The sequence below is a fragment of the Crinia signifera genome, chromosome 6 (genome assembly GCF_055691185.1).
Source record: "Crinia signifera chromosome 6, ASM5569118v1, whole genome shotgun sequence".
Lineage (NCBI taxonomy): Eukaryota > Metazoa > Chordata > Amphibia > Anura > Myobatrachidae > Crinia > Crinia signifera.
This window is the reverse complement of record NC_139222.1, coordinates 121,102,022-121,129,192: the sequence shown is the minus strand read 5'-3', so window position 1 is coordinate 121,129,192 and position 27,171 is coordinate 121,102,022. Positions and strand designations below refer to the sequence as shown.

The 27,171-nt window shown below is 41.6% G+C and overlaps 3 protein-coding genes across 7 annotated transcripts in view; 1 reads left to right on the top strand and 2 right to left on the bottom strand.

Annotated features, from left to right (window-relative positions):
* The window catches only part of LIMD2 (LIM domain containing 2), an 88,259-nt gene extending 86,013 nt beyond the window's left edge, over window positions 1-2,246 (bottom strand). Inside the window, exon 1 of the mRNA XM_083146990.1 lies at window positions 1,825-2,246. The gene's annotated coding sequence lies outside the window, so the exon portion shown is untranslated. The remainder of the gene's footprint in view (window positions 1-1,824) is intronic.
* On the top strand, window positions 2,035-18,640 carry LOC146008073 (E3 ubiquitin-protein ligase RNF113A-like). The gene is made up of 10 exons (XM_083146994.1): window positions 2,035-2,267; window positions 3,881-3,960; window positions 5,296-5,406; window positions 5,854-5,961; window positions 6,484-6,593; window positions 10,013-10,119; window positions 10,776-10,865; window positions 12,431-12,524; window positions 14,910-15,016; window positions 17,573-18,640. The coding sequence occupies exons 1-10, from the start codon at window positions 2,066-2,068 to the stop codon at window positions 17,641-17,643; spliced, it is 1,080 nt and encodes a 359-aa protein (XP_083003120.1). The 5' UTR covers window positions 2,035-2,065; the 3' UTR covers window positions 17,644-18,640.
* The window catches only part of STRADA (STE20 related adaptor alpha), a 25,891-nt gene continuing 16,371 nt past the window's right edge, over window positions 17,652-27,171 (bottom strand). For all 5 annotated transcript variants that reach the window (XM_083146986.1, XM_083146988.1, XM_083146985.1 and 2 more), the window contains 6 exons: window positions 24,588-24,711; window positions 23,088-23,259; window positions 22,892-22,996; window positions 22,571-22,803; window positions 22,053-22,095; window positions 17,652-21,421 (listed from right to left, as the gene is read on the bottom strand). In XM_083146986.1, coding sequence (XP_083003112.1) covers window positions 21,269-21,421; window positions 22,053-22,095; window positions 22,571-22,803; window positions 22,892-22,996; window positions 23,088-23,259; window positions 24,588-24,711 — 830 coding nt within the window. In that variant the 3' untranslated portion in view covers window positions 17,652-21,268. The remainder of the gene's footprint in view (window positions 21,422-22,052; window positions 22,096-22,570; window positions 22,804-22,891; window positions 22,997-23,087; window positions 23,260-24,587; window positions 24,712-27,171) is intronic.

Genomic DNA, 27,171 nt, shown 5'->3' with positions numbered 1-27,171 from the left:
TGCGTGCCGAAGGTGTGCTCTGGAAAAGAATGTGTGGCCACTGAAAAGGGGGCATGTCCTTGAGTGTAGTGTACCACACCGTGGGGGTTATTTTGATTCACTCGGAAAGGCACAATCACTCTCTAATGGACAAAACCATGTGCACTGCAGGTGGGACTACTAGTCCTCTCCCCTTTCCTCACCCCCTACCCTCCTGCTCTCCCTCTTCTTTGCTCCCCTTCATCATCCATTCCTCTTTCACCTCTCCATATCCATATCCTCCATATCCTCCACCTCCGCCCCCTTCCTCCTCTCCCCTGCTCCCACTTTCCTTCACTTCTGCTCCCCTCTCCCTCCTTCTCTATTTCTCTGCCCCCCCCCCCCCCCCCTCTCTCTCTTCCCCCCCCCCCCATCCTGCCAGTAGGCAGGATAGGTGGTATGCATTTGTGGAGCAAAGAAGGTAGATGGGATTGTAAAAAGAGAGACAAGGCCAGATATGTAGGTGGGAGTAGAATGGGTGATGGCTTTGCAAGTCAGTGTGAGGAGCTTGAATTGTATACTGAAGGGAATGGGGAGCCAGTGTAGGGCTTGTAAGAGAATGGAGGTAGACATCTGGTTCACTCACAAAGGCAAATGCCTTCTCAAATTGACAAAACCACGTGAGCTGCAGGTGGAACAGATGAAATGTGTGCAGAGAGAATTAGATTGGGTAGGGTTTTACTTGAAAGTGATATTGCAGTGTAAAAATTAAGCAATCAATATTTTCCCTGCACAGAAACAAAATAAACCACCCAAATCTAAATCTCTCTGCACATGTTACATCTGCCCCCCCCCCCCCCCTGCAGTGCACGTGGTTTTGTCCATTTGAGAAGGAACTTGCCTTAGCGACTGAACCAGAATAAAGGGACAAAGTACATTTGGAGAGGAAGATGAGGTGGGCAGCAGCATTGAGTATAGATTGGAGTGGAGAGCGGTTTGTCAGGGAGGACGGTTAAGGTTGCCATACAAGCTGCGATTTCAGCATGCGTTTTGAACTTTTAAAGTTTAAAATACATCGCATCGGCTTAAGTCGCACAGTGTACCTGCGGGGATGCGATTTGCGTCCCTGCAGGTACAATATTGTAAAGCACAAAAAATATCTGCAGGCAGTACTTTTTGTGCTTCATTGCATCGCATCAGTTTTGGAGTACATGCGATGCGATGTGATATCCATTAGTGACTATTAACTTAAAAATAAAAGAGGCTGAAAGTGCATCGCATCCCCTTCCAGTGCCAAAATCGCATGGCACCTGTAAAGTTCAAAATGCACAGCACATGAATATTGCAGCGTGTATGGGCATCTTTAGGAGGTGGTTACAGTAGTCCAATCTTGAGATGAACAGTGAGTGGATAAGGGTCTTTGATAAGATATCTATCTTATATAAATGGCTGACACTACTCATCACCAGCGCGCGCGCACACCCACCCACACACCTGCTCAGCATGTTAGAGCCCTGTCTCCCAGCAGCAGGGGTACCGAAAATCCAGCAGCTGTGTGAGCAATGATTGCCACCCCCCAAATCCCCCTCCCCTTCCTATAATCTGGGCCCGGTGTTCCTCATTTTCACAGGGCTTCTATTGGTTGTTTTGTTTTCTTTTTGCAAAGGTAATTATTCATAAAAAGGGTAAGGTAAGCTATTCCTTGCAGCACACAAACTGAACAAGTCTCCCATAAAACACATTACAGTAATGACTTCAGAACTCTTTAACAATAAGCAATGATACGGTTTATACAGATACTATTTACAGGTGTTTATACCTATATGTACGTCAAAGTTTGTATTATAAAAGCCTTTTCGCACTTACCTTGGTAATTTATACTTTTAAGAAAGGCTTTTTTTACATGCACATATGGTTATTCGCTTTGGTGGGTAAAAGGAGGTTTGTCTAAGAAAATTGCATGCCTGATATTCCGCTGTGTCTATAGGGAGAGAATCAAAATGATTGCCAATGCCTACTGGTGTTGGAGTTGGACCATAGCGGTTGTAAATTGTCCTGTAGTATTCACGTCATCCAGCAGGTGGCAGCGCCGTCATTTCAGCCTATTATGGCGTCTCTCGCTATCCTACAGCACATCTATGGTCAAGTGACGTCACTCGCTGCACAGATGGACGGCACACCGGAGCCTGGCACGGTACAGATGAGCGAACCGAAACCCTCTGCGGAGGCCAAGACCCCGGTCTGTAGCTTCCTTTTCAAGAAAAGCAGCAGGAAATTCGCAGGCCGAAAACGCAGAGGAGAGGAGCGGGGTAAGAGCGGCCTGGGGAGGTCTGCGCGGGGCATTGTGGGAGAGTGCCCAGACAGGGGGCGCTTCTTTTAAAGAGACTGTAGTGTGTGCGCCCCCGGGACGGGTGTGTTATATTCTGCTACAGAAGGTTTCAGCTTCTCATTAGTAATCAATGGCGGTGCTGGAACCCTGAGCATTTAAATGCAATAACAAAGAGACTCACTAGATAATATCAGACATAGTTGGGGCCAGTTTCTGCATAACTTTATAAATGTGGAATGTACTAACAGGCTAATGATCTCCTGCAGAAGCAACATTAGCAGTGCGCGCATTGTAAGTCCCTATTAATATCCACGTTTTTTTTCGTGCATGTGCAAAAGAGATGTACCACACCACGTTTCCGGAGCCAGAATCTACTGCACTGCTTGTGAGGTTATGGGTCATGGCTTAGGTCAACACCTACAATAGGTTGACATGGATGGAAGGTTGACACAAGCATTAGGTCGACATTGCCTAGCTTGACAGTCAAAAGGTTGAAATGGATTTTTTAATTTGCTTCTGTACTGAATGTCAACATGGAGACTGTATTGGTGCACCACTATTCTGTTCGCCCTAGTGGATGGTAGAGCATGAAATACCACCTGTCAGCACATGTTCAAAAAAGAAGTGAAAAATCTATGTCGACCTAATACTTGTGTTGACCTTCCATCCATGTCGACCTATTTCAGGTGTCTACCTAAGGCATGTTGACCTTTGGTGTCGACCTAACGACCGTATACCTCTGGGGAGGAGGCTTCCTAATTGGAGGTTGCACACGCCCCCCCTCCCCCCTTTTTCTCTTTAGGTGCGTACACACGGGCATTTATCGCCGGCAATATGGTCGCTGAGCAACCATATTGCCAGCGATTAGAGCGTGCACCAGCGATAAATTGCCGGGTGCGCCCTCCTGCGACCAGCTGATTCCCTCTGCAGCTCCCCTGGCAGAGGTTCCCTTTCATCAGCGACCATCTCTTGTCGCTGATGAAAAGGAGACACTGAGCAATATATTGCTCAGCAATATATCGCCCCCGTGTGTACAAAAAGTGTACATTCTAGGGTTAATTTTTGTTGGAAGCCAATTAACCTACCAGTATATTTTTGGACTGTGGGAGGAAACCAGAGTACCCAGAGGAAACCCACGCAAGTATGGGGAGAATGTACAATCTCTGCACAGTTAGAGCCATGGTGGGAACCAAACCCATGACCTCAGCATTGTGAGGCAGTAGTGCTAACCATTACACATCCGTACTGCCCTAATGTGGAACTAAACATCCCAGTATCCTGAATAGCAAAACTGTAGCATTGCATGCTGGGATGTGCAGTTCCACAGCAGTATGAGTGGTGTATGGATGAAGATTGCTGATGTAGGAGGTACTGACTAATGAACAGGAAAATGTTAGAAACCCATTTCACTGTAGCTGCATTTTTTGCAAAGCAATTTAGATAACGAAAATAAGCACCTGATTCTGTATAAATACTTGGTAAAAGTAATGCTGGTCTCCTATGCTGCTATGCATATCCAGTGAGAAACGTGCAATTTTAGGTGGCTCCTGTCGGAGCATTATTATACAGAGTATTCTACTGTTGTCTCTGCAGAGAGCAGTGAAGATGATGATGAAGGGGCATCTATCATCAGGAGGAAAAAGAGGGAGATCATCAAGCCCATGGTTCAGATGGTAGGCATTTAACACATTTCCTCCTGTTGGTGTTTCTTCTACCTCTTAATACAATTCAAGCCATTTCTGGAAGCAGATATATGGGCGTGTCAGCAGGTATGTACCAGTGTTATGTCTGTGACTGACATTGCTTAGACATATTGCATCGGCTGTGCTGCACGGCCAATACATCTGCATATATATATATATCTATATCTACGCATCATGCTGTGCATACGTACACTTTCCGCAGAGGCCACCGGTAACAGATATCACAACTGGGTGGGCACATGTAAACCCCCAGTTGTGACATCAGGCACGATGCATCAGGCCTATTCTTTATATCATGGCTGGGCAACACCGGCCCTCCAGATGTTGATGAACTACACATCCCAGCATGCCTTGCATCAGTTTCCACATGGCCACATAGCAAAACTAATGCAAAGCATCCTGGGATGTGTAGTTCACTAACATCTGGAGGGCCGGTGTTGCCGAGCCCTGCTTTATATGATGCCCATTCGGTATAAATGTACATGATATTGAGAATCCTTTGGCTGTCTATTGAAAAGACTCTGTGGATCCCAAGCCAATATGCATCACTTGTCACTCTTTTCCTTCTTTTTTCTGTTTTGCGCTGTTGACAGTTTCAGATACATGACTATCTGTATTTAACCCTTTGAGGGGCAACATTGCTGTGAGAGATCCTCAAAATATCGGCTTAAAATGCCAGTGTCGCTCACAGCGACTGTTCTTTTAGTATAAATAATATACTATATATAAATAAATACAAATACAGCCAAGTCAATTAATTGAAGTCTAATTAAATATTGCACCCAAAAAAAGAACCGTTTCTGTGAGCGACGCTTGTATTTTTAGTGGATATTTTGAGGATCTCACACAGCAACCTTGGTACTCGAAGGGTTAATATTGCGTCCTCTAGTATTGGCAGAGCAGATTCTGTGTGCCTTTTGTTATAATGCTATGATGGGGCTTCTTGTTTTCCTCTGTTCCTCTCACCAGTATGCTGTATGTTGAGACTCTGTACCAGGTGTGGGCAACCTGTGGCTCTCCAGCTGTTGTGAAACTACAAGTCCCAGCATGCCTTGCCACAGTTTTGCTATTGGGGAATGCTAAAACGGTGGCAGTGCATGCTGGGATGTGTAGTTTCACAACAGCTGGAGGGCCACAGGTTGCCCATGCCTGCTCTATACACTATCATGTTGTGTATGACTGCACAATGAGCAGCTTTACAGTCAATCTGAATGTCTCATAGGTAATGTGTCCTTGACGTAGTTCTGTGTAGGCCTCTAGCACTGTTCCTGTCCTATTGTATTCATTTATGTCTTGCATTTTCAGACAAAACAAAGTGTTAAGGAGGCAGCTGACTACAAAGCGAGTAGCAGTGATGATGAGGAGGAGGTTTCATCAAAATCTATAACGGTGTCTTATAAATCCACACGATCTGCGGTGAGATACTTCTCAGGTGTTGCACTCACTTAATATATACCTCTGGTAAATGTACTTGTCCATCTGACAAGTGAACACTAACTCATTTGATTCCACCCTTTGCTCTGTCCTTGCTGTTTCTAGAAAGTAATAATATATTTCAAGGAACCTCTACCCAGCTAAAAGGAAGTTTGTGTCTTGGATGCTGCCTAAGTTCTTGAGCTGTGTCCTAATTTCTGGCCTATGTGATGCAAATTATGTCATATGCACATCGTTCACCTCGTTTGCCCCTATCTGTATGATCGTCACGTAAAGTCTTAGAAGAAGCATATTATATGTAGTCTCTTAATATTTCCATTTGATGAATATTCTATATAGGACTATAATATGAATGTCTTCATTGTCTGTTTTAGGGTGTAGCATTTGTTAGCTTGATCTATCAACTTTGAATTTGCTTGGCTTTTCCAGAAAGCTGTAGGCCCAGATGACATGGGAGCCACAGCCACATATGAGCTTGATACAGAGAAGGACAAAGATGCTCAGGCAATATTTGAAAGGAGCCAAAAAGTACAAGAGGTAAGCTGAAATATTGTAGTGTCTGCTGGGACAGCGTTGAGCAGACATTAAGCTCTGTATATAATGTTACTGATCTATTGGCATACAATAGATTCCATTAAGGATCCAGTTTAGAACAATTATAACATTACACAGTATATTCATTGTGTTAGGCTGAGGTAAGAAACTTGTAACTTTATTGCAATAACTAAACCACAAGTCCCAGCATGCCTCACCATTCTTTGGAAAGGTATCGTTTGCCTTAAGAATGGTATAAAGCTTTTATGAAATCTGTGCAATATCAGAACAGCGTACTTGTTCCATTGTGACACAGAAATTGGACTGACCATCCTGTTTTTAAAGCAGCAGATGGGTTTAAGCTACTCTTGTTAAGCGCCCCTGGCCCAATCCCACCAAGTGAGATTGGTCCACACCACGTTTTCCCTTAGAAATCTGTAGATATAAGTGTGTTATTTTGTTAGTTGTCCATTTTACCATGTAATGCTCTTTTCTTTCTTTTTTCTTCCCATTCCCCTCCATCAGGAGATTAAGGGAAAGGAGGATGATAAAATCTATCGTGGAATGCACAATTACAAGAAGTTTGTTAAACCTAAAGACACCTCGCTAGGGAACGCATCTTCCGGCATGGTGAGGTACAGATACCCTTTCTTTTGCCCCCATTTATCCAGCTCCCCTCATCTCAACTTGAATGAATACACGTTTGTTTCCTGCTAATTTTAATTGAGAGAGAATAGGGTATCTTCAACCTCCTCTGCCACAACTACAAATGTTTAACATCGGGAACCTCAAATCTTTATAAAGTTGGAGCTACCAAAATACTTCCAAAACAGGTTTCTAACCAATAAAAATTCAAACTAAAGTTATGATTCGTAACAATGCTGCACATAAATTCCAATAAGTGTTTCTGAATGCATGAAATCATTTTTAGTGATGTTGTAAGTAACCTGGGGGTGCTGGCTAATACATTTTCCCCGATAAAATCCCATCATGCAATTTTGGGTGCTAACTTTGTTCCCAAATCACATTGCAAATGAGATTTTTGATAAATGTCCCCTATAGCTTGTATCCAATTAGCTGTGGTAATTTACCTCAGGCAACTGAAGCATAATCTGTGATATAAAGCTGTCATAGACCCATTTTTGCACAATAACCCATGGGTTCTGGAACTTATCCCAGAACCCATATGTTATTGGCCGAAAACCGGTACTTTACAGCATGATAAAAACTATAATTGGATAGCTCGATAAACTATCAGGCCATTTTAGCTATTTTTGCTGTGCAATAAATGACACCTTGCAATTAGATACCAGACTGTTGGCCTGATTCAGAATTGATCACAAAGGCCAAATATTTCTCAAATGAACAAAACCATGTGCACTGCAGGTGGGGCAAATGTAGCATGTGCAGAGATAGTTAGATTTGGGTGAGTTATTGTTTCTGTGCAGTGTAAATACTGCTTTATTTTTACACTGCAATTTAGATTTAAGGCCCAATATAAGTTCAACATATAGTTTTATTCCCTCTGTGCAGCCTTGCAACAGATTTAAGGAGTTGTACCTGCTTTCTGTCATCTATTTTGTCCTTTCCAGACATGGTCACACCGCTGTAACCTCATACAGTCACCACAATTATCCCACATGCAGTACCTCCTGTGTCAGTAATCCATGCTCCAGGAACTGCATTGTAAGAGGATTATCAGTCCTTGATATGACTGTCTGCAGAGCTCTGGTAGAAGATAAAAAAGATTCTGGAGAAGAATTCATGACACAACTGATCTTTTCTAAACATTAAAAAAAAAAACATACAGTCTACAGCTGAGCCAGGCCACATGCACATATTATGTTCAGTTACAACCCAAGCGGAATATGGAGGAACACAATACCCACATTTGCAATCTGCTTTTTAACATCTGTTCAAAAATTGGTAACTTCTAAATCACATAGAATAAGAATCAATGGTAATAATTACCTCTAACCTGCAGAAAAATCTGACTATTGTTTAGTAGGTCACCTGAGAAAACATTTCTAGGGTCCAATCCAAGCTGGGACTTTCCTGGAATTCTAGTAGTACAGGATAAGAGTATATCATTATAAACTATTTCTCATCTATTCATTTAGTGGACACTGGAGACATTAGAGATACAGTGGACACTCTAATGACTGTTTTCATGGTAAACTCACAGGCTGAACTTAACACATTTATGCTCAAGTCTGAGGCTTGAACAGAAATCCACAGTAAGTGTCCTTATTGCATGTGCCAGGAACACGTTAACCCATAGCTCTGGGTACTTATCAAATTTGGTTTGAGGTAACATGTTTAAAAAGGGTCAGACTAGATGGGCCAAGTGGTTCTTCTCTGCCATTAAATTCTATGTTTCAGAACTGTGGCCTCAGTTTTACTGCGTTAGGTAAAAGGGTTGTAATTGAATAGCGTTCCATTATTAAAGCTGGGTCCACACTAGACGACATTGCAAATAATGAGATGTCATCAACAATTTCCCTTGAACTTCTGGGCAAACTGTATAGTGCATTCACATTGAGCAATTTATTTTTTTATTATTTTTTTTCCCCCCAAAAGAATATCGTTAGTGGCCACATTCCAGTAGTATGCTGTCACTAATGATATCCTCAGATAAAGCTACATGTACAGGCAGCCCTGATGATCCATTGGATTGCGCATCATTGCCAATACAGTGCAAATAGACTGGATGATATATACAAAAATTGTTCACATTGTTTAAAATCTTTTCAAGTGTGTATGCACCTTTAGGGAGGAATTTCATATGGGATTCCGACAGTCGGAATTCCGGGCCGTTTTCGGCTGATCCAACAGTAACGAGACTGTCTGAGTTCAATGTTCCAGCTGGTGAGTGACAGAAAATTTGTGGATCGGCAAAAATGGCAAAATAACCAAACCGATCCAACTTTAAAAAAGTTGGATCTGACACCCTTCAATGCTGTCGTTAATGGCCAATATATCCACTGTCGGGAATTGAATCTTCCCCCCCCCCCCCCCCCTCCTTAAGCCTTAAACAGGGCTGTAGATATTCCCTTCTATACACCACACCTGTGTAAGCTGCAGTTTTAGATCAGTACCCTAGCAGCTTTGGGATTTTTTTCAGTGTGATGCCAGGCCCATTTGGGTTTTATGTGTTCTAAAACCGGACACTGCAGTGACCAGCTGCTCCTCTCCACTGGAGGAGCAGGTGCATGCACATAAAACATTTCAGAGAATAGTGCTGGGAGCTGTCACTGATTCATTGCTTATAAAAATAAAATAAAAAACCTGCGGGGTCTGTATCCATTCGGGCATTGGGCACCCTAAAGCATCAGAATTTCCTTTACAGCACCCCTAGGTCAAAAGTTTCTTATTCTGAAAAAAATTAAGTAAATTGTTTTATATGTCATACAAAGGTTATGGATGAGGGACAGGATTAGCTTCTGTTTGTCCACATATTTTATTATTGACAGCCCATTAGCAATGTTTTTGCCTTTTACATTGGCCATAAATAATTTGAATTGGTCCTGGACCACCAACCCGAGGCACCCCAGGGAGCCACGGCACACAGTTTGGGAACCACTGCGTTCGGGTTAAAGACCGTATAGTGGTGCAATGCCTGTAAGATCACCCCAGGGCTTTGCTAGCCTCAGGGACTGCTACGATATTAGGACTGGACTCAGTTGTTACTCCTTTGTCGTGCACCTACTCCTGGACAGTGGAGTAGATGGTGACCCCTTTCTCAGGGCATGAGAAGGTAATGATGGGGAGCAAACAGATGAGGGAAGAAACAGGTAATGTTTGGAGTGAGTGAGGGTGGAGTTATTGAAATCCAATACAGTACAGAAGTGGAATAAAACCAGATAATGCCTACTTTTGCTTGTTTGTTGTTCTCTAACCGGCTCTTCAGGGCTCAGGTAAACATAACTGAAGATGCTTGTGGCAATAGGGGAAAAAGTACTTCAGACTAATCAACAAATAAAATGCAACCTCCCTCCCAGTAAATGGTAAAATGTATAACATTGACTTTTAAAAAAACTTCTTCCCAACACAGGAAAGGTCCAATTAGGGCTCCAGAACATCTTAGGGCCACAGTGCGGTGGGACTACCAACCAGATATTTGCAAAGATTACAAAGAGACTGGATTTTGTGGGTTTGGGGGTAAGTGATGATCTTCTGTCATGTGTTTCACAGCTGTTTGTATTTCTTATTCTTTCTTTGCCTCTCCCGGTTCACTCTGTGATATTTAATATTTCTTTGTAACCGCACTACACATAGCTTGGGTGTCTGTGAACTTGTACATTGGCTAATTCCAATCTTTCCACTTGTGTTAGTAAAGGAGTACTTTGTTTATTTTTCACTGTCTCCTTTTTTCACTTGTGTATAGACATACTTGAGTATTCTCACTTTATCCTTTTCTAATTTCTGAACTTCCTCTGTCATCTTGCTTAGTTTCATTGACTGTAACACTTAGTAGGATTTCCCTACATGGCTTCCATTCTTTCAAGGTTGCAAATTAATTATCAATTTGCAACCTCCAGGTTCCCCACTGCTAGTCTGACTGCAACCTGGTTAGCGACTGCCAGTACAGACTCCAGCCTAGGCTTGTTAGTAAAAACATTGTCTAAAATAAATATCTGTCATAAACATGATCCGACGTGTCAGATTTTAACAACCCAATGCTTCCTAAGTAAACTCCTATGTAACTTTTCCCTTTAGAATTCCAAACTCTTTCTGCTCTCTCTGTCTTACCCACTTACCATGATAAAGTTGCTTCTTGTGCACTTGTTCCTTAAAATGGATCATTTCTATTGCAGATAGCTGTAAATTCCTCCATGACCGCTCTGACTACAAACATGGCTGGCAGCTGGAGCGAGAGCTGGAAGAGGGACGTTATGGAGCCAATGGTACAATATGTGTCTATTAAGTTTGTTTGTTTGTAACATGTAAAATTTACATGTAATCATGCTTGAGGTGTAATCAATGACAGCCTTCATTAATTCAGTACTATTCTTGAAATAGTTTATAGATTGTTGTACAAGCCTGTCTTGGGTAAGGTATCAACTCTTCCATAGGGCCAAGACCGATGGCCTACAAAAGTTATATTTGTGATAGTGGAACTGGTGTCATATAAATCACCAATCGGCCAATCTGCCAAAATTCCAACAGAACAACATTTTGTTCCGTCCTTGATTACACTACACACTATTTATTCCGTTAGGCTGTACAGCGCAGACCTAAAAATGTCATGTGACCACACAATCCATTAGGTGAGAGAATGATATGTTTTGCCCCTATCAGCCTAATGTGTATTCAGGGTAATTCTGCAACGCTTTCCTGCTCCAACATATACCTCATTATTGTGGCCGCAGTCTTGGTTATTATGGAAATGCTGGCCATCGCAACCAGTCAGATTCTTCTTAACTAGCACCTTCTAGAACAGGGCTGGGTAATTGCGGCCCTCCAGATGTTGATGAACTACACATCCCAGCATGCCTTGCATCAGTTTTAGCATGGCCACATAGCAAAACTAATGCAAAGCATCCTGGGATGTGTAGTTCATCAACATCTGGAGGGCCGCAATTGCCCAGCCCTGTTCTAGAAGATAATCAAGATAATCTCATAGATTTCTATGAGCAACATCTCCAGTTCTCCACCTCTATAAATTTGTACTTTTGCATATATACCATTTAGGATTTTAAAGCTGGCTAATTCTAAACATATATGGTGCCATATTGTTAAAGTGTCCAGATACTGCAATACTAGAATCATTTGAATGAATTTGATATTTAAAAAAAACATGTAACCTGAATATTGTCTCATAAGCTTCAGATGAGCCTTGTATGAAGTCTGCTCATGCTACTCCAAAGTTTTTATAGAATTCTGTGTCCTCTAGATCTGTGGTTCTCCAACTTGGTCCTCAAAACCACACACAGGTCATATTTTCCAGGAGCCCTGTGGATCCATGAGGACTGAGTTTAAGAACCACTGCTCCACATTAATATATCGGTAACTAGAATTCCCACCAGACTCAGCCAGAGATCTGCTAAAGTTTTTCTATCATTGGTTGTGTTAATTAGGGGTAGATTTATTAAGCTCGGTGAAGTGATAAAGTGTCTGTTTTTTTTATCACCGCCAAATCAGTTCCTATCTGTGAAGTTACAGGCTTGGTTTGAAAAATCATTTTGTATCCCAATTGCACACTATGTGATAAATATACACATAATAATCAGATAATACAGAGATCTTGGTTGCATATATCTGCAGATATAGGGCTAAGCCCCAGGCCGTATGTCAGTGTCTGTGTCACCGGGGGTCCCTAATACTGGGTGTTGGTCTGGGGTGTGGGCCCTGAGTTTTTGGTTTGAAAAATGGCAGGAAGGAGCTGATTGGCCGGTGATAAAAAAAAAAAAAATTTATCACTTCACCGATCTTAATAAATCTGCCCCTTAGTATCTTGTTCTCTTTTCAGATGAAGAAAATTATGAGGTGAGCAGCGATGAGGAAAGCCTGCCCTTTAAATGTTTTATTTGCAGAGATTTCTTCAAGAATCCGATTATTACAAAGTAAGTGACATCTAATGGGGCATACACACCCTAGTTAGCCCTATTTCTTAACGATCTGACTAGATAATTTAGAAATTAAAGCAGGCATCACTCCATGTTTAGGCACTCCAGTGACATCACCAGGCTATATTTATACTAGATGCAGTAAAAATCTAGTCATATGCCAGTGTGTTCTCTCCTGAAAACACTGTCCGTGACAGATCGCTCAGCACACATTGCTGGTGCATCGCTGTGTGCTGAGCATTCTGTGCTAAGCAGTATCGCTCAGCACAGAGGTCTGTATGAGGCATATGGATCTGTATTCTAGAAGTTTCACAGGGAGTTATGGTTATATTGCAAAAGATGCTAGAAACCCCTCCCCCATTAGCAAACGAAGCGTATTCCACAGCATGCAACAAGTAGGGTGGAGCTGCTCAGATTGTGGGCTAAGTTATGCAGTATGTAAGTTTTATTATTTATATAGCGTGCTTTCTCCAGCAGGACTCAAGTCTCTTTACAGACCTCAAAAATAATGCACTGAATACAGAGGGTTAGGTAGAACAGTAATAGACAAGTCACACAAACATAAAAGAAAACCTTGAGCGTACAGTTAGCATAATGCAGAAATAGTGCAGGCATTCTGGATAACTCTCATGGGTTGTGTATTCCACCCTAACAAGGTACCAAGTAAAGGTACCTTGCTAGACTTGGGGATGGATTTGGGTTGCTTTCGGGGTGGCACACCCTAACATTTATTTAGCACTATTTATTTTTCACTAATATACTTTCTCTAGCACTACACATTTTAACCTCTAGCTTCTGCTACTTTTCTTATTAACACACTTATAGCCTAGTTTTTTCACTTGTGTGCTGCACTGGGGTGACTGGCTTATGCTGGCCTTTTTGGGGTTCCGCATCCCGGATTCAAACTTAGTATTAGGGACCCACCAGAAATGAGGTCACGGTGAAGCTGGTTGGTGGGCAAATATTTCTTGGCCAATTGATATACCAAGAACCTCCTATTATTGATTAATAATATGGAGTGTGCATCTGCATCATGTGTTTTTTCTTTGCAGAACTACAAGTCCCAGCATGATAGCACCTCATGTATATAGGGTGTGCATTCCAAGGGAATCGGTACATCTGTCAGACCAGACTTAGGTCTACAGTCATTTGGTTGACCCCGGAAGGTCGACTGGCCCCAAAGTCGACAGTCATTAGGTTGACATGAGTTTTTCACTGTTTTTTTTTTTACCCGAATGTTGACATGGACACAGTTGGAGTTGAACCGCAGCCCCTCGCATCGCTCACGATGCTTCGGGCACACTATTTTATTCTCCCACCACACCATAGTGGATGGTAGGGCATGAAATACCGCCTGTCGACTCAAAAAACAGTGAAAAACTCATGTCGACCTAATGACTGTCTACCTAAACCCATGTCGACCTTGGCCCATGTCGACATTAAGTCATGTCCACCTTTAACCCTGTCGACCTTGGGGCCAGTCGACCTAATGACTGTAGACCTAAGTGTGGTCTGACAGATGACCGTTTCCCATTCTAAGATATACACACACACAGAATAGGTGATTTCAGTGTAGAATAGGTTCCCAATAATACAGTAAGGTCCATGCGTTTTTCATCCCATCCAAAAAAAAGTAAGAGATGAGGCAGCCATGTTGGGCGCACTACAAAGTTTACACAGTGGGAGGTGAGTTATACGGGAACCCAATGCAGATATATATGAGAAAGTGGATGTTTGTGTAGTAATATATGATCCTTCTATAAGCCTGCATTTGTAAATATGTTCTTAATCATACTATCCATGTTTAATGCTTGTTGTGCCATGTTAAACAACTCTGAATGTATTCTTATCGATTTGATATATTTGAAAAACAGAGCTGATTGGAGCTTCTGGGGCATTTTTATGTGCATTTTGTACATGTAGGTAAACCAATGACTCAGGTATACTGCAAACAACAGTTTTCACAAAAGTATTACATGTTTTGTGTGAAGACACTTTTAAAAAGGTTTCATATTGAATATTTGGGACTAAAATAAAAGCACAAACTCTTTCATATAAATATTTTCAGTTTCTTCATTAATGAGGAAATGTTTTCTTTAATGGTGGCCCTGTTTTGTAAACTCCTCATTGGTAAAGCCCTTCAAAAAGGCATTTTGTTATGCAATCTATAGGAAAAAACAGGCCTTACATGGGTTAAGTGTAAACGAGGCTGATCCAGCAATTTACCGGGTAGCACTGCAGTGGAAATGTGTCTTAAACCCAGGTACAACCCGGTATCGATCTGGGTTCAAATTACCGGGTCTGACCCAGGTTGCAAGTGGAAAATGTATTAGTGAATTTGATTGGGCATCCAATAAGCATGTAACTTTTTTTATTTTTTAGGTGTAAACATTATTTTTGTGAGAGTTGTGCCCTGCAACATTATCGTAAATCCAAACGGTGTTATGTCTGCAACACACAAACAAATGGAGTGTTTAATCCAGCTAAAGGTATGTATGTATGTGTGGTTAATGAAAAACAGCACTATGCAATGCAGTGACCGGAATGTTTTTTTGTCTTTGTCTGCTAACATGGGCCTGCTCCCTGCATTTAGTGGATTGGCTTTTATTTAATTTTTTGGTTCAGTATGCATTAGCAGTTACAATATTCTTATAAATGATGGTTCATGTTCCAAATTGCTAACTGCACTGTAAAAAATAAAAGGCAGTCAGTCACTCATCGACTCAGAGGGTAAAAAAAAAAAAAAACAGTGACTGTGGTGAGTCTCCTGAGAACTAGACAGAAAAATATATTGTAAGATATGCTGTCATTTTAACCCAAACTAAATTATACTGTGACTATATGTAAGTAAATTGTACCCTTCAAAGGCATTTTGCACAAAAATTTGGTTTAAAAAATAAATAAATAATAATAAAAATAAACACTTGTTACAGCTCCCTTGGTAATTGCACGATTATGCCAGGGTTGCTGGCTTCAGACACTATTTGGACATCCCTGTTCTCTATATCAGAACACTGTGGTGTGATTGTTTCAAACTTATGAGCATGCTATTACCGAGTGAGCTACACAAAAGTAACTTGCGTTTACAAAAACGGGTAATTAGAATTTATTTTCAGAGAAAACCATAAAAAAAAAACTGAATAGTGTAGGCAACTGCTACGGGATGTCTCAGTTTGCCGGAGGTTGAAAAGATTTTGTCCTGTGGTTCTCCTTTTTCTGAAAGCCATCTCCAACTCTTCTGTGTGTATAATTAACAGAATAGTGGTCTTTCAAGTAATATACTGCAACTCAACCAAATTTGAAGGTTTGAAGAAAGATTGTGATGTGATCCTAAGGAGCAGATGTATGAAAGTTTATACATACACTAAAAGAAAATCACCCTTTCAAAATAATTGACATTTTAATCCTGCTTCCAGACCTTACTCCAATAACAGAAATAACCAAATATAAAAGGTTGCAAACCCTGTTCTATTCTCATCTGGAGATGACATTGGTTCTCTAGCCTTGAACAGGATGTGAACCATGCTTTTGGAAAACCCATAGCTCTAATGATTATAGTTTAAGCAGTTGTATCATAAAAGCTAGCTAAGCTAAACCCCAGTGAAGGTGAGGCCCTGTCTTAACAGATCTGGTCTTGTAGGCAAGCGCCACACTGGTTTCTCTACAGCTCGCAGTGGCTGTTTTCAGTGACCTGACCTTCCTCCTGGCAGAAATATTCAGATCCTTACCAGGGCAGAAAAATTAGCATAATTCTTGATGGTAACAACTTGATGATCCTTTGCCTAGCTGTATTCTTGCTGGCTCCACCAATGCTATAAATAAGGGACCTGAGAGACCAAGGGAAGAAAGTGTCAATCCTGAAGGCTTCTGTGGGATTGGCAGAAGTGAACAAAGCTCCTTGAAATATGCAAGTGTAATGCTGTGTACATACGGGGGAGATATATTGCTCAGCCATATATGGCTGAGCAATATATTGCTCAGTTTCTACTTTACATCAGCGACCAGAGATGGTCGCTGATGAAAAAGAAACTGCCGGGGGAGCCCGGCAGTGGTAATCAGCTGGTCGCAGGAGCATGTTCCTGCGACCAGCGATCACCACAGGGGCAAAAACTGGAGCGCGCACCCGGCGATATATCGCCGGTGCACACTCCTATTGCGGCAATATGGTCGATCAGCGACCATATTTCCCGCGATTTTGCACAAAATCGCCCCTGTGTGTACGCACCTAACGGTCTGCAAAATATCTACCCTGGGCTGTCTTTGTTTTAGCAGAGGCCTTTACAGGCAAGTACAGCTTCTAATCCTCTGCATCATACAGAGCATCCTTCCCAGATTAAGAATCACAATTTAAGTAAGCAAAAACCATTTGCTGCTGTCCATCTTCTAAGCTTAGTGATAGATTTCCTCATAGGTCATTTACAGTATGGGGAGTAAGGATGGACAGAACAGCTGCAGTGCAAAAGCCTATGGGTGCCGTGGACTAATAGACTGAATACAGTACTTTTCTGCTTATGTAGGGTGTAGCAATGTTAATTCGCTGCTTTGCAAGCCTTATAGCGCCGCTCGCTGTGCGGACGATTTTCCCCGCAGCACTGCAAAAGAATGGTTTGCATATAAATTCATTTGCAGCCTTGCGTGGGTACCCCCAAATGTATGCATTTCCTGGGTGTACCCACTAAAACAGGGGCGGCTATTGGCCTTTCGTGGTCACTATGGAGGCTGCCTGCAGTGAAGACCTGCACATAAGCAATTATGCGCAAGATGTAAACATCAGTGACAGTTGTGATTTCGCAATGTAGCGAACAGATTAGAATCAGGCCCTATGTATAGATGAATGTATGTTTTGTAGGGAAATGCAAAATTGTCAAAGCTCCAGTGCTGCGTATACTCATGCTTGCCACTACGTTGATAACATTGTTATGGGTTTCAGTGTTTCTCTTATCAGCTTTGATTGTGCTTACTGTGCAGTTGGCAATGTATATTTGTACAGTATAGAATATAGTTCCACTACGTCTAACTTCTTTTTTTATTTTTCCCCTGATAAGACTTGATTACAAAGATGGAGAAATACAAGGCCAAGCAGAATGAAACGGATTCACCTGAAGAACAGGATTAGCTGCAAAATACTCCTGAACATTTTATTTAACTCAATAAAGCGTTTATATACAAAACTAATTTTATTGTGGAAATTATGAACACATTTTTACTCTCATCAATTCCATGGGAGAAAAAAAAATCCTATAGAGAGAAATGCAAGATCTTGCCATTGATTACAGCAATGGTTCCCAAATGCAATCCCTCAAGGCACCACAACAGTACAGTTACACCATCTGTACATAAGCAGGGATATTCCGAAACCATGGACTGTTTAGGTGCCTTGAGGACCTTGTTTGGGAGATGCTGAATTACAGTGTATGGAGAGAAAAGTCATCTATCTAACAGATACTAGAAGGCAGCTTCTCTCAATTCACTAGCCTGAGTGACGTGATCCGCTAAACTTTAGATCATGCCAGAAAGTCTGCGCCTCCGTGGGCTACGTAACAGATGCACATCACAGGTTATTGTACAAAATGTAGTTCTTTTACTTACAAAACATCACATTTGTTAGGCAGGGGCCAGAGACACTTTTTTTTTTTCTTTTTAATAATGCCACAGGTGCTGTTACACCCACCCCTCTTTTCATTACAATATTTAAATATTCATATTACAATGCTTAATACTGCAAGTAGAACATATGCACAGCTGTGTGGTCATTTTTACAATTGTGTAAAATATTTAAATGTATGCATTTTGGCAGCAAAAAGTGTAACATTATCTCCAGTTTGCAACCTAATACGCCAAGGAGTAAATGTTTGAAGCTTGGAGAAGTGGTATCTATCCCCATAAAGAACGTTATGTGCAAGATCATAATGCTCCAGCCAATCAGTTCCTAGCTGTTCATTTACAGATTGGAGCTGATTGGCTGAAGCATGATCACATTGCAAATACCGTTCTTTTGAGAGATGCTTCTCCAAGCTTCAAACATTTACCCCCAAATTAGATGTCTGCCACTGTACTCTGTCCAACCTATATGGGTTGGAGTCATTGTCATGCAAATACAGGATTCAAGCAGATGCTGGCTTTGTCTTTTCATTGTTGTGAGAAGTGAATAATTATATAGCATATAAGGAAATAGGGGTTGTCTCAGAAAAATAGTGCATAAGCTCACTGGTGAAACCTGATTTCCTACTGTCATGCCACTGCAAGCCCAACTGATCCCAATCCTGAAAACTAAACATATGTACTTAGGATTCTAAGAAAGTATATACAGTCCTCTGAAATCACAGTATTTATTTTCTAGCCATTCAAAATATAATGCCCTGATAGTCTCATCCTGGCATTTATTTAGGAGAAAGGAAACGCACAAAAATGTATTCTCCAAATCAAGGTGTCAATACAAAACACTAAAGGAGGGTAATGTTAAACGGTCTAATATTTACCCTCTTCCTTACTGTGTGGCTTGTGGGGTAAAAACAGAAGAAGAGTTATCTGCGGAGAACAGATATGGCTTATCTAAACTAAATGCTATAATCTGTATGTATTGGATGGGGGATAGGATGTTATCTGGGTAAGAGAAAGCCAATGAGTGCACCTATTGTTGTTAAATAGTGTATTTTATATGTTCAAACTAGACTTTAATGCAAGGTTTGTTTTTACTAGAAATTCACACTTTTCCACTTTCCATTATTATTCTGCAACACTGCTGACACCAAGTCGTTTTAAATATATACCATATCTGCCTGTTTGGCACACCAATTTGTCCTAGTCAAAAACTCAGTCATATAGTGATTTTACTTTTATTTATATCAATGTCTACAAATGTCAAGTTATCACTTTCCCCTGTAATAGACTAACTTTAATTTTTTTTTTCCTCAAGCAGAAAATGTAGGTTTTCATGTTATAAATTAAACTTCCAATTATATGTAGTAGCCACATGCTGTGGCCAATTTAGCCACTAAATTCACAGCATTATTTTAGAAGGCAAAACCAAATAGTGCTGTTCTAAGTGTAGCAGAACTATTTAGCTAACATCTCAACTACGTTACTACAATTTGCTGGCAAATTATATATAATGACACACCGTGCATATTCTCTCTTTAAGATCATCTGATAAAGTTTTTTTAAACTCTATCTACAATTTATGGTAATGAGTAAAAATTGGCATTTAGGTTTAATCTGCAGAATAAACCTTCCATCCCATGACAAGTTCACGGCCTTTGAATAAGCACTTTCATGCAATTTCTAAAAACAAAAATGAACCCAATTATGCCCAACCTCCTGAAACCATTGCAAGCATACATATGAGAACCAGTCTACTCCGTAAGAACTTGTGCCGTAGATTAGGCAATCAGACCCTTATGCCGAATATCAGACAACAGGCTGGTTAGCTGTACAGTGCACTTTGAAATTGAGAGTAGATAAAAAAATACTAGAATATGAACACCCCTCAAAACAACATACACATGCTTGTTATTTGTGAGTATTAAGTCTGAAAATGTTGTGGACCTAGTCACAACATGTATTTAGGTGTGTGTCCTTTCTCCAATAACTTTCCAGTTCTAAAGTGTTCCAGATACATATCTATATACACATTATTTAACCAATATCCAGCATATTGGTACCTCTGTTGTTAATTTACACTCTTCTATTTTTTTTTTTTTTTCATCGTTCAGGTAGAATTTCTGCCATATCCACTATTCCCTCATCACAAATAATACATCTATAAAAGTGAATGCTTACAAAAAATGCACATGTACATCACATTTACAATAATTAGAAGCTGGCTTTAGAGAAGGTAGTGTGAATTGTATTTTTCAAAAGGCTAGAAGATTCTTATGGGTACTTTTCAACTAGCATCTGTCCCTCTTTTCCACAAAGAGCGTGTGCTGACACCAGTATAGAAGTGAAGCTACACTCATTGGGGGAAATTTACTAAGATGAGAGTTCTATTTCACATGGGATGTTGCTTAGGGCAACCAATCAGATACTATCTATTAACTTCTAGAACAGTGATGGCTAACCTTGACACTCCAGCTGTTTCTGAACTACACATCCCAGAAAAACTCAGTTTTACTATTTGGCATTGCTAAAACTGATGCAGGGCATGCTGGGATGTGTAATTAGACAACAATGTCAGGGTTAGCCATCACTGTTCTAGAAGGTGCTAAATAAATAAGTAGATTCTGTTACCCATAGCAACATCCCATGTGAAATAGAACTCCCATTTAATAAATGTCCCCCATTGTCTAAGCCTTTGACCAGTGGTGTCAAACTCATGGCCCTCCAGCTGTTGTGGAACTACACGTCCCAGCATGCCCTGTCACAGATTTTATATAATGGATTGCTAAAACTGGCAGGGCATGTAGTTTCACAACAGCTGGAGGGACATGAGTTTGACACCACTGCCTTTGATCATTTGGAGACCAGTCCTGGAGAGTAACAGTGATAACATCTATACATTACTATCCAGGGTAACTAAAAACTTACAGAATAATAATGAGCAGCGTGTGCTAATCTCTGGGAAAATAACACATTTACAGTGAGGAAATAAAGATGCAAACACATGTGCCAGCTTTGTCTGCATCAACTCTTATGCTTTGGTGGTGTGTTTCCTCGAGCATCTAGAATAAGTAGGACCCCATATGGTCCGTGTTGTGTAAACATTTACGGGATTTCATTCACCCCAATCTCCCTTTTCTCGGTCAAAAGTCCCAATCATCAACATCCAGATGCTCCAGGTTAGACACCAATTCCATCATAGCCTGTGGGACCGAACTTCTGGCTCCCTCAAAGTTGGTGATGGGGGATACAGGGCGTAACAAGTCAGGAAGGGCTTCTGCTGCTCGACGCTTAATCTGTAAAATACATGGAAACTTTCATTACTGCCTAAATGTTTAATAATACATTTCTTCCACATAACCAAATCTATAGACCAGTGATGGCTAACATTGACACTCCAGCTGTTGTTGAACTACACATCCCAGCATCAATTTTGGCATGGTCAAATAGTAAAAGTAGCAGGGCATGCTGGGATGTGTAGTTCAACAACAGCTGGAATGTTAAGGTTAGCCATCACTGCTACGAGTATGTACCAATTAAATGTAATGTATTCCCTGATTAGCTAGAACACAGGTCTTCAACCTGTGGCCCTCCAGATGTTGTGGAACTACATGTCCCAGCGTGCTGTTATAGGAAAAAATGTGGCAAGGCATGTTGGAACATGTAGTTTCACAACATCTGGAGGGCCATATGTTGAAGACCCATGAGCTAGAACAGGCATGTCCAACCTGCGGCCCTCCAGATGTTGTGAAACTACACATCCCAGCATGCTTTGACACAGTTTTGCTATTAGAGAATGCTAAAACTATTGCAAAGCATGCTGAGATGTGTAGTTTCAAAACATCTGGAGGGCTAACGTTGGACATGCCTAAGCTAGAACATCACTTATGCCCTTGAGCCACCCTCCTCTACGAGGCAATCCATTACCTGTTTAAAAAAGGAATGATTGAGGAGGGTACTAGCATTCGGCCTGAAAAAGAGAAAAAAAGAGATCATTAAATAGTGTTAAAGGTCAGCTGTGTCCCATGCATCAGAATTGACAAGAGTAAAGCCCTGTATACACAGGTCGATTCAGCTTAGCGATGTAGTGTAGATCATTTCCCGGTTACCTATATCACATATCTGATCAATGTATGCGAACTACTGTAATTAATGCAAATGCAGGCAATCTATCTAGATCTTGACTGCATGTGCTAAGGATCTGAACGGGCGGTGGCAACACTTAGGACTGCGTGTCACCATTGGTATGGGCCTGTAGGCAGAGAATGAGCCTGGGCTGCACTCAAATAAATCTAATCTCCTTGGTGCCTGTAGCTGAAGTTCCACCCACACCCCACCAGTAAAATGAAAGAAAAATATAGCACTGTATGACTGACAGACGATATGCATTTACATATGCTACTGCTTGTACAGTAGATGTGTAATATTAAGCTCTCTCTGTTCACCTGAGCTCAGGGTTCCTCTGTAGACACTGCTCTACCAAATTATGAAAATGTGGGGAGAAGCTGCGGTTATAGGGGTGCATGCTGGATTCCCCATTGGATGGATGACAAGAGGTCCCCTCTCCAATGCCACAGTCTGCTCCTGAGCGAGAGGTCTTCATGGTAAGTTCAGATGCTGGGATAGTAGCGGTGTCCAGCAGGCATGGCACTGTGCCATTCAACTTCTCTAAGAGCATCTAGTGGGAGATGTGATCACAGGCAAAAGTTAAAATATTGGCTCTTCACGTAACGTATGTTTTCTAATAATAGATTCATTTCACTTACCTGAGTAGCTGGCATGTCTTTAAATGGCACGTGCCCATTAGCCAACTCACACGCTGTGATTCCCACACTGTAGATGTCAGATTTGGCATCATATCCCTGCAGGTTCTATGGACAAATACATAAAAAAAAAAAAAACAACTAAAAACACAATCTCAATGTGACCCAAACCAAGGTATGCACTGCCCTATTATCTTACCTGCTGCAAAAGTTCAGGGCTGAGCCAGGGAAGGACCTGAGAACTGTGTTTTGGAAAGTCATGAACGACTTTAAGACGTTGTCCATGGTTTATCATACTATGAATGCTGCGCAGACCGGAGAGATACACCTTCCCGTCCAAAGAAATCAGGATGTGACTGGCCTTTACACTTCTAAAGAGAATACAGTGTGATTGAATTAGGAGAAAGAAGATAACTAGTAGCAATGAGAAAGCGGATCACTGGGAGCAATGCGAAAGCGGATAACTGGGAGCAATGAGAAAGCGGATAACTGGGAGCAATGAGAAAGCGGATAACTGGGAGCAATGCGAAAGCGGATAACTGGGAGCAATGCGAAAGCGGATAACTGGGAGCAATGCGAAAGCGGATAACTGGGAGCAATGCGAAAGCGGATAACTGGGAGCAATGCGAAAGCGGATAACTGGGAGCAATGCGAAAGCGGATCACTGGGAGCAATGAGAAAGCGGATCACTGGGAGCAATGAGAAAGCGGATCACTGGGAGCAATGAGAAAGCGGATCACTGGGAGCAATGAGAAAGCGGATCACTGGGAGCAATGAGAAAGCGGATCACTGGGAGCAATGAGAAAGCGGATCACTGGGAGCAATGCGAAAGAGGATCACTGGGAGCAATGCGAAAGCGGATAACTGGGAGCAATGAGAAAGCGGATAACTGGGAGCAATGCGAAAGAGGATAACTGGGAGCAATGCGAAAGAGGATAACTGGGAGCAATGAGAGAGGATAACTGGGAGCAATGAGAGAGGATAACTGGGAGCAATGAGAGAGGATAACTGGGAGCAATGCGAAAGCGGATCACTGGGAGCAATGCGAAAGCGGATCACTGGGAGCAATGCGAAAGCGGATCACTGGGAGCAATGCGAAAGCGGATCACTGGGAGCAATGCGAAAGCGGATCACTGGGAGCAATGCGAAAGCGGATCACTGGGAGCAATGCGAAAGCGGATCACTGGGAGCAATGCGAAAGCGGATCACTGGGAGCAATGCGAAAGCGGATCACTGGGAGCAATGCGAAAGCGGATCACTGGGAGCAATGCGAAAGCGGATCACTGGGAGCAATGCGAAAGCGGATCACTGGGAGCAATGCGAAAGAGGATAAGTGGGACCAATGCGAAAGCGGATAACTGGGAGCAATGCGAAAGCGGATAACTGGGAGCAATGCGAAAGCGGATAACTGGGAGCAATGCGAAAGCGGATAACTGGGAGCAATGCGAAAGCGGATAACTGGGAGCAATGAGAAAGAGGATAACTGGGAGCAATGAGTAAGGATAACTGGGAGCAATGAGTAAGAGGATAACTGGGAGCAATGAGTAAGAGGATAACTGGGAGCAATGAGTAAGAGGATAACTAGGAGCAAAGGAAAGTGAAATGGGGAAAGCCTTTTTGGATGAATACATTTTTTTTTTTTTTTTTTTTTTATAAATAAATTAATAAATAAAAAAATTATATATATATATTCTATTACCTGTGTACATATCCCATGTGATGTATGTAATCCAGGGCTTTCAGTACTCCCAACAGGATGTAGGCAATTGCCAGCTCATTCATGCCATCTGTGAAGTGTGTGCAGATCAGATCTTTGGCTGATCCTGTGAGAAGAGCCACCGGTTATACTGTCAATGTTTCCAGCAGACATGTACCCTGCAGCAGCCTACTACCTATGTGCACTCATCCTACTGCTGTCAGAATAAGATGAAGAAAATTAGCATTCTGTGATTGATTGCATTGTGATCTCACTGCAGTGAATGGAGTTTCTTGTAATTTACATATCACCTAATTTTTTTTTTTTTTTTTAAACTTTTTTATTGAGTCAAAGCATCAAGACATCATAGGAAGCATTCATACATTCTCAGGCATGAGAGTCGTATATCAAAAATTTAAGTATACGGAAAGGGGTTACACGTTAACATTAGAGTTCCCCAATTTCACAACATAAGTACAATATATTAGTCATAGTAAAAGGAGGTGTTAGACTAATCCAGGACTAGCGGAGGGTCATTGAGTAGTCTCTGCTCTTCGTACCAGCGGGTATTTTGGAAGCATTGGTGGAGAGTTTGTTTAGTTGATGTAGGTAGGGTTTCCATATAGCTGTTCCAGGTGGCAAAGAATTGTTTTGTACGCGACTCTTTTTGGAGGGAGGCCTCCAACCAATCCATATGGAAAATAAAAAACAGTTTATCTTTAACCCCTTCCCGACATTGCCTTTTATGCTAATTTTTTTTTTTTTTTTCCTCCTTGCGTTCAAATAAGCGTAACTTTTTTAATTTTCCGGCTATATAGACACATGAGGGCTTTTTTTTTGCGGGACAAGTTGTACTTTGTAATGGTACCATTTACTATACCGTATAATATTCTGGGGAATCAGGAAATAATTCAATGTGGGGTAAAAAAAAAAAAAAACGCCATTCCACAATTTTGCGCTGGTTACGGTTTTTTTGGAGTTCATAGTTCGTTTAAAATGATGGGTTATCTTTATTCTATGGGTCGTTACGATTCTGGTGATACCAAACTTATATAGTTTTCGTTATGTTTTACCACTAAAAAAAAAAATCGCAACTTTTACGGTTTTTCTAATTTGCGTTGCGTCGCCATGTTCTGCGGCTTATAACTTTTTTATTTTTCCACCTACGGACCTGGGTGAGGGCTCATTTTTTGCGGGCTGAAGTGTACTTTTTAATTAATTTAATTATGGGATATGGGCGACTTTCTGATCTCTTTTAGTTATTTTTTTTTGGGTACGCGATGCGACCAAAAAACGTAGTTTTGGCGTTTGGAATTATTTTCCGTTTACGCCTTTAACCGTGCGGGATAACTAATGTTATATTTTAATAGATCGGACTTTTAGGAACGCGGCGATACCAAATATGTTTTTTTTTTTTATTTTTTTTTTTATTTTTATTTGTGAAATGGGGAAAGGGGGGTGATTTGAACTTTTAATATTTTTTTATTTTTTTTTTATTTTTAAACTTTATTTTTTTTTTTTTTTTACTTTTACTACAAGGCCCCCTAGTGTACTTGACCACTAGGGGGCGCGATCGCCTGTACTAGGTTCAGCCATAGAGCTCTATGGCTGAACGTAGTGATTTTATGCACTTCCTATTACATCCTGCCTGAGGCAGGATGTAATAGGTATGCATACACGGCCAGCACAGGGGTCTACATTAGACCCCTGGCTACCATGGCAACCGATCGGCACCCTCCGATCTCGCTGCGGGGGGCCCCGATCGGCGCCGGAGGGGGGCGCCCCCCCTCCGATCAGCTATTTAAGCACTGCGGTCGCTTTGCCCGCGGTGCTTAAAGGGTTAAACGGCCACGATCGGCGAACTCGCCGCTCGTGGCCGTGAGAGCAGGGACCTGGCTGTAATATACAGCCATTACCTGCTCTCTGTCAAGCCAGCTCACTCCGTGAGCTGGCTTGATTCCCCCGCACCCGACATATGACGTAAATGTACGTCATATGTCGGGAAGGGGTTAAACATTGCCAGGGCCGGAGGGGAATTTTGGATCCACACTTGCAGGATAGTTTTGCGGGCAGCGGACGAGATTGCTAGCATTAATTGTTTTATGGGTTTAGGGGCTCTAGTCTCCTCCGGGAGGATGCCAAATATGGCCCACTCCGGGGTGAGCGGTGTGAAATTTACTAGGTGTTCATTGGAAAAGTCACGAACCTCTGTCCAGAATCTTGTGACTTGTGGGCAAGCCCAAAAGCAATGATATAGGTCTGCTTGAGGGTGGTGACATTTGGGGGATTCTAGAATTTGCATTTGGAACCCTCGTGCGGGGGATATATATGATCTATGAAAAATGTTTAGATACATTTCCGTGAATTTGGCCATTGGGAATAGTGTGGTTGATGTCTCTAGGGTTTTTAGCAAGATATCTGTTGTGAGGGAAGGGAAATGCTCTAGCCATTGGTTGAGGCCTGTTTTTTGTGACGAGTAGTCTATGGTCTTTCGGAGGAATTTATAGTAGGTAGAGATCACTTTTTTAGGTAATGGAGGAGCTAGGAGTACGTTGTCGAGATCGTTGTTCCAGTCTCTTTCTGGAAT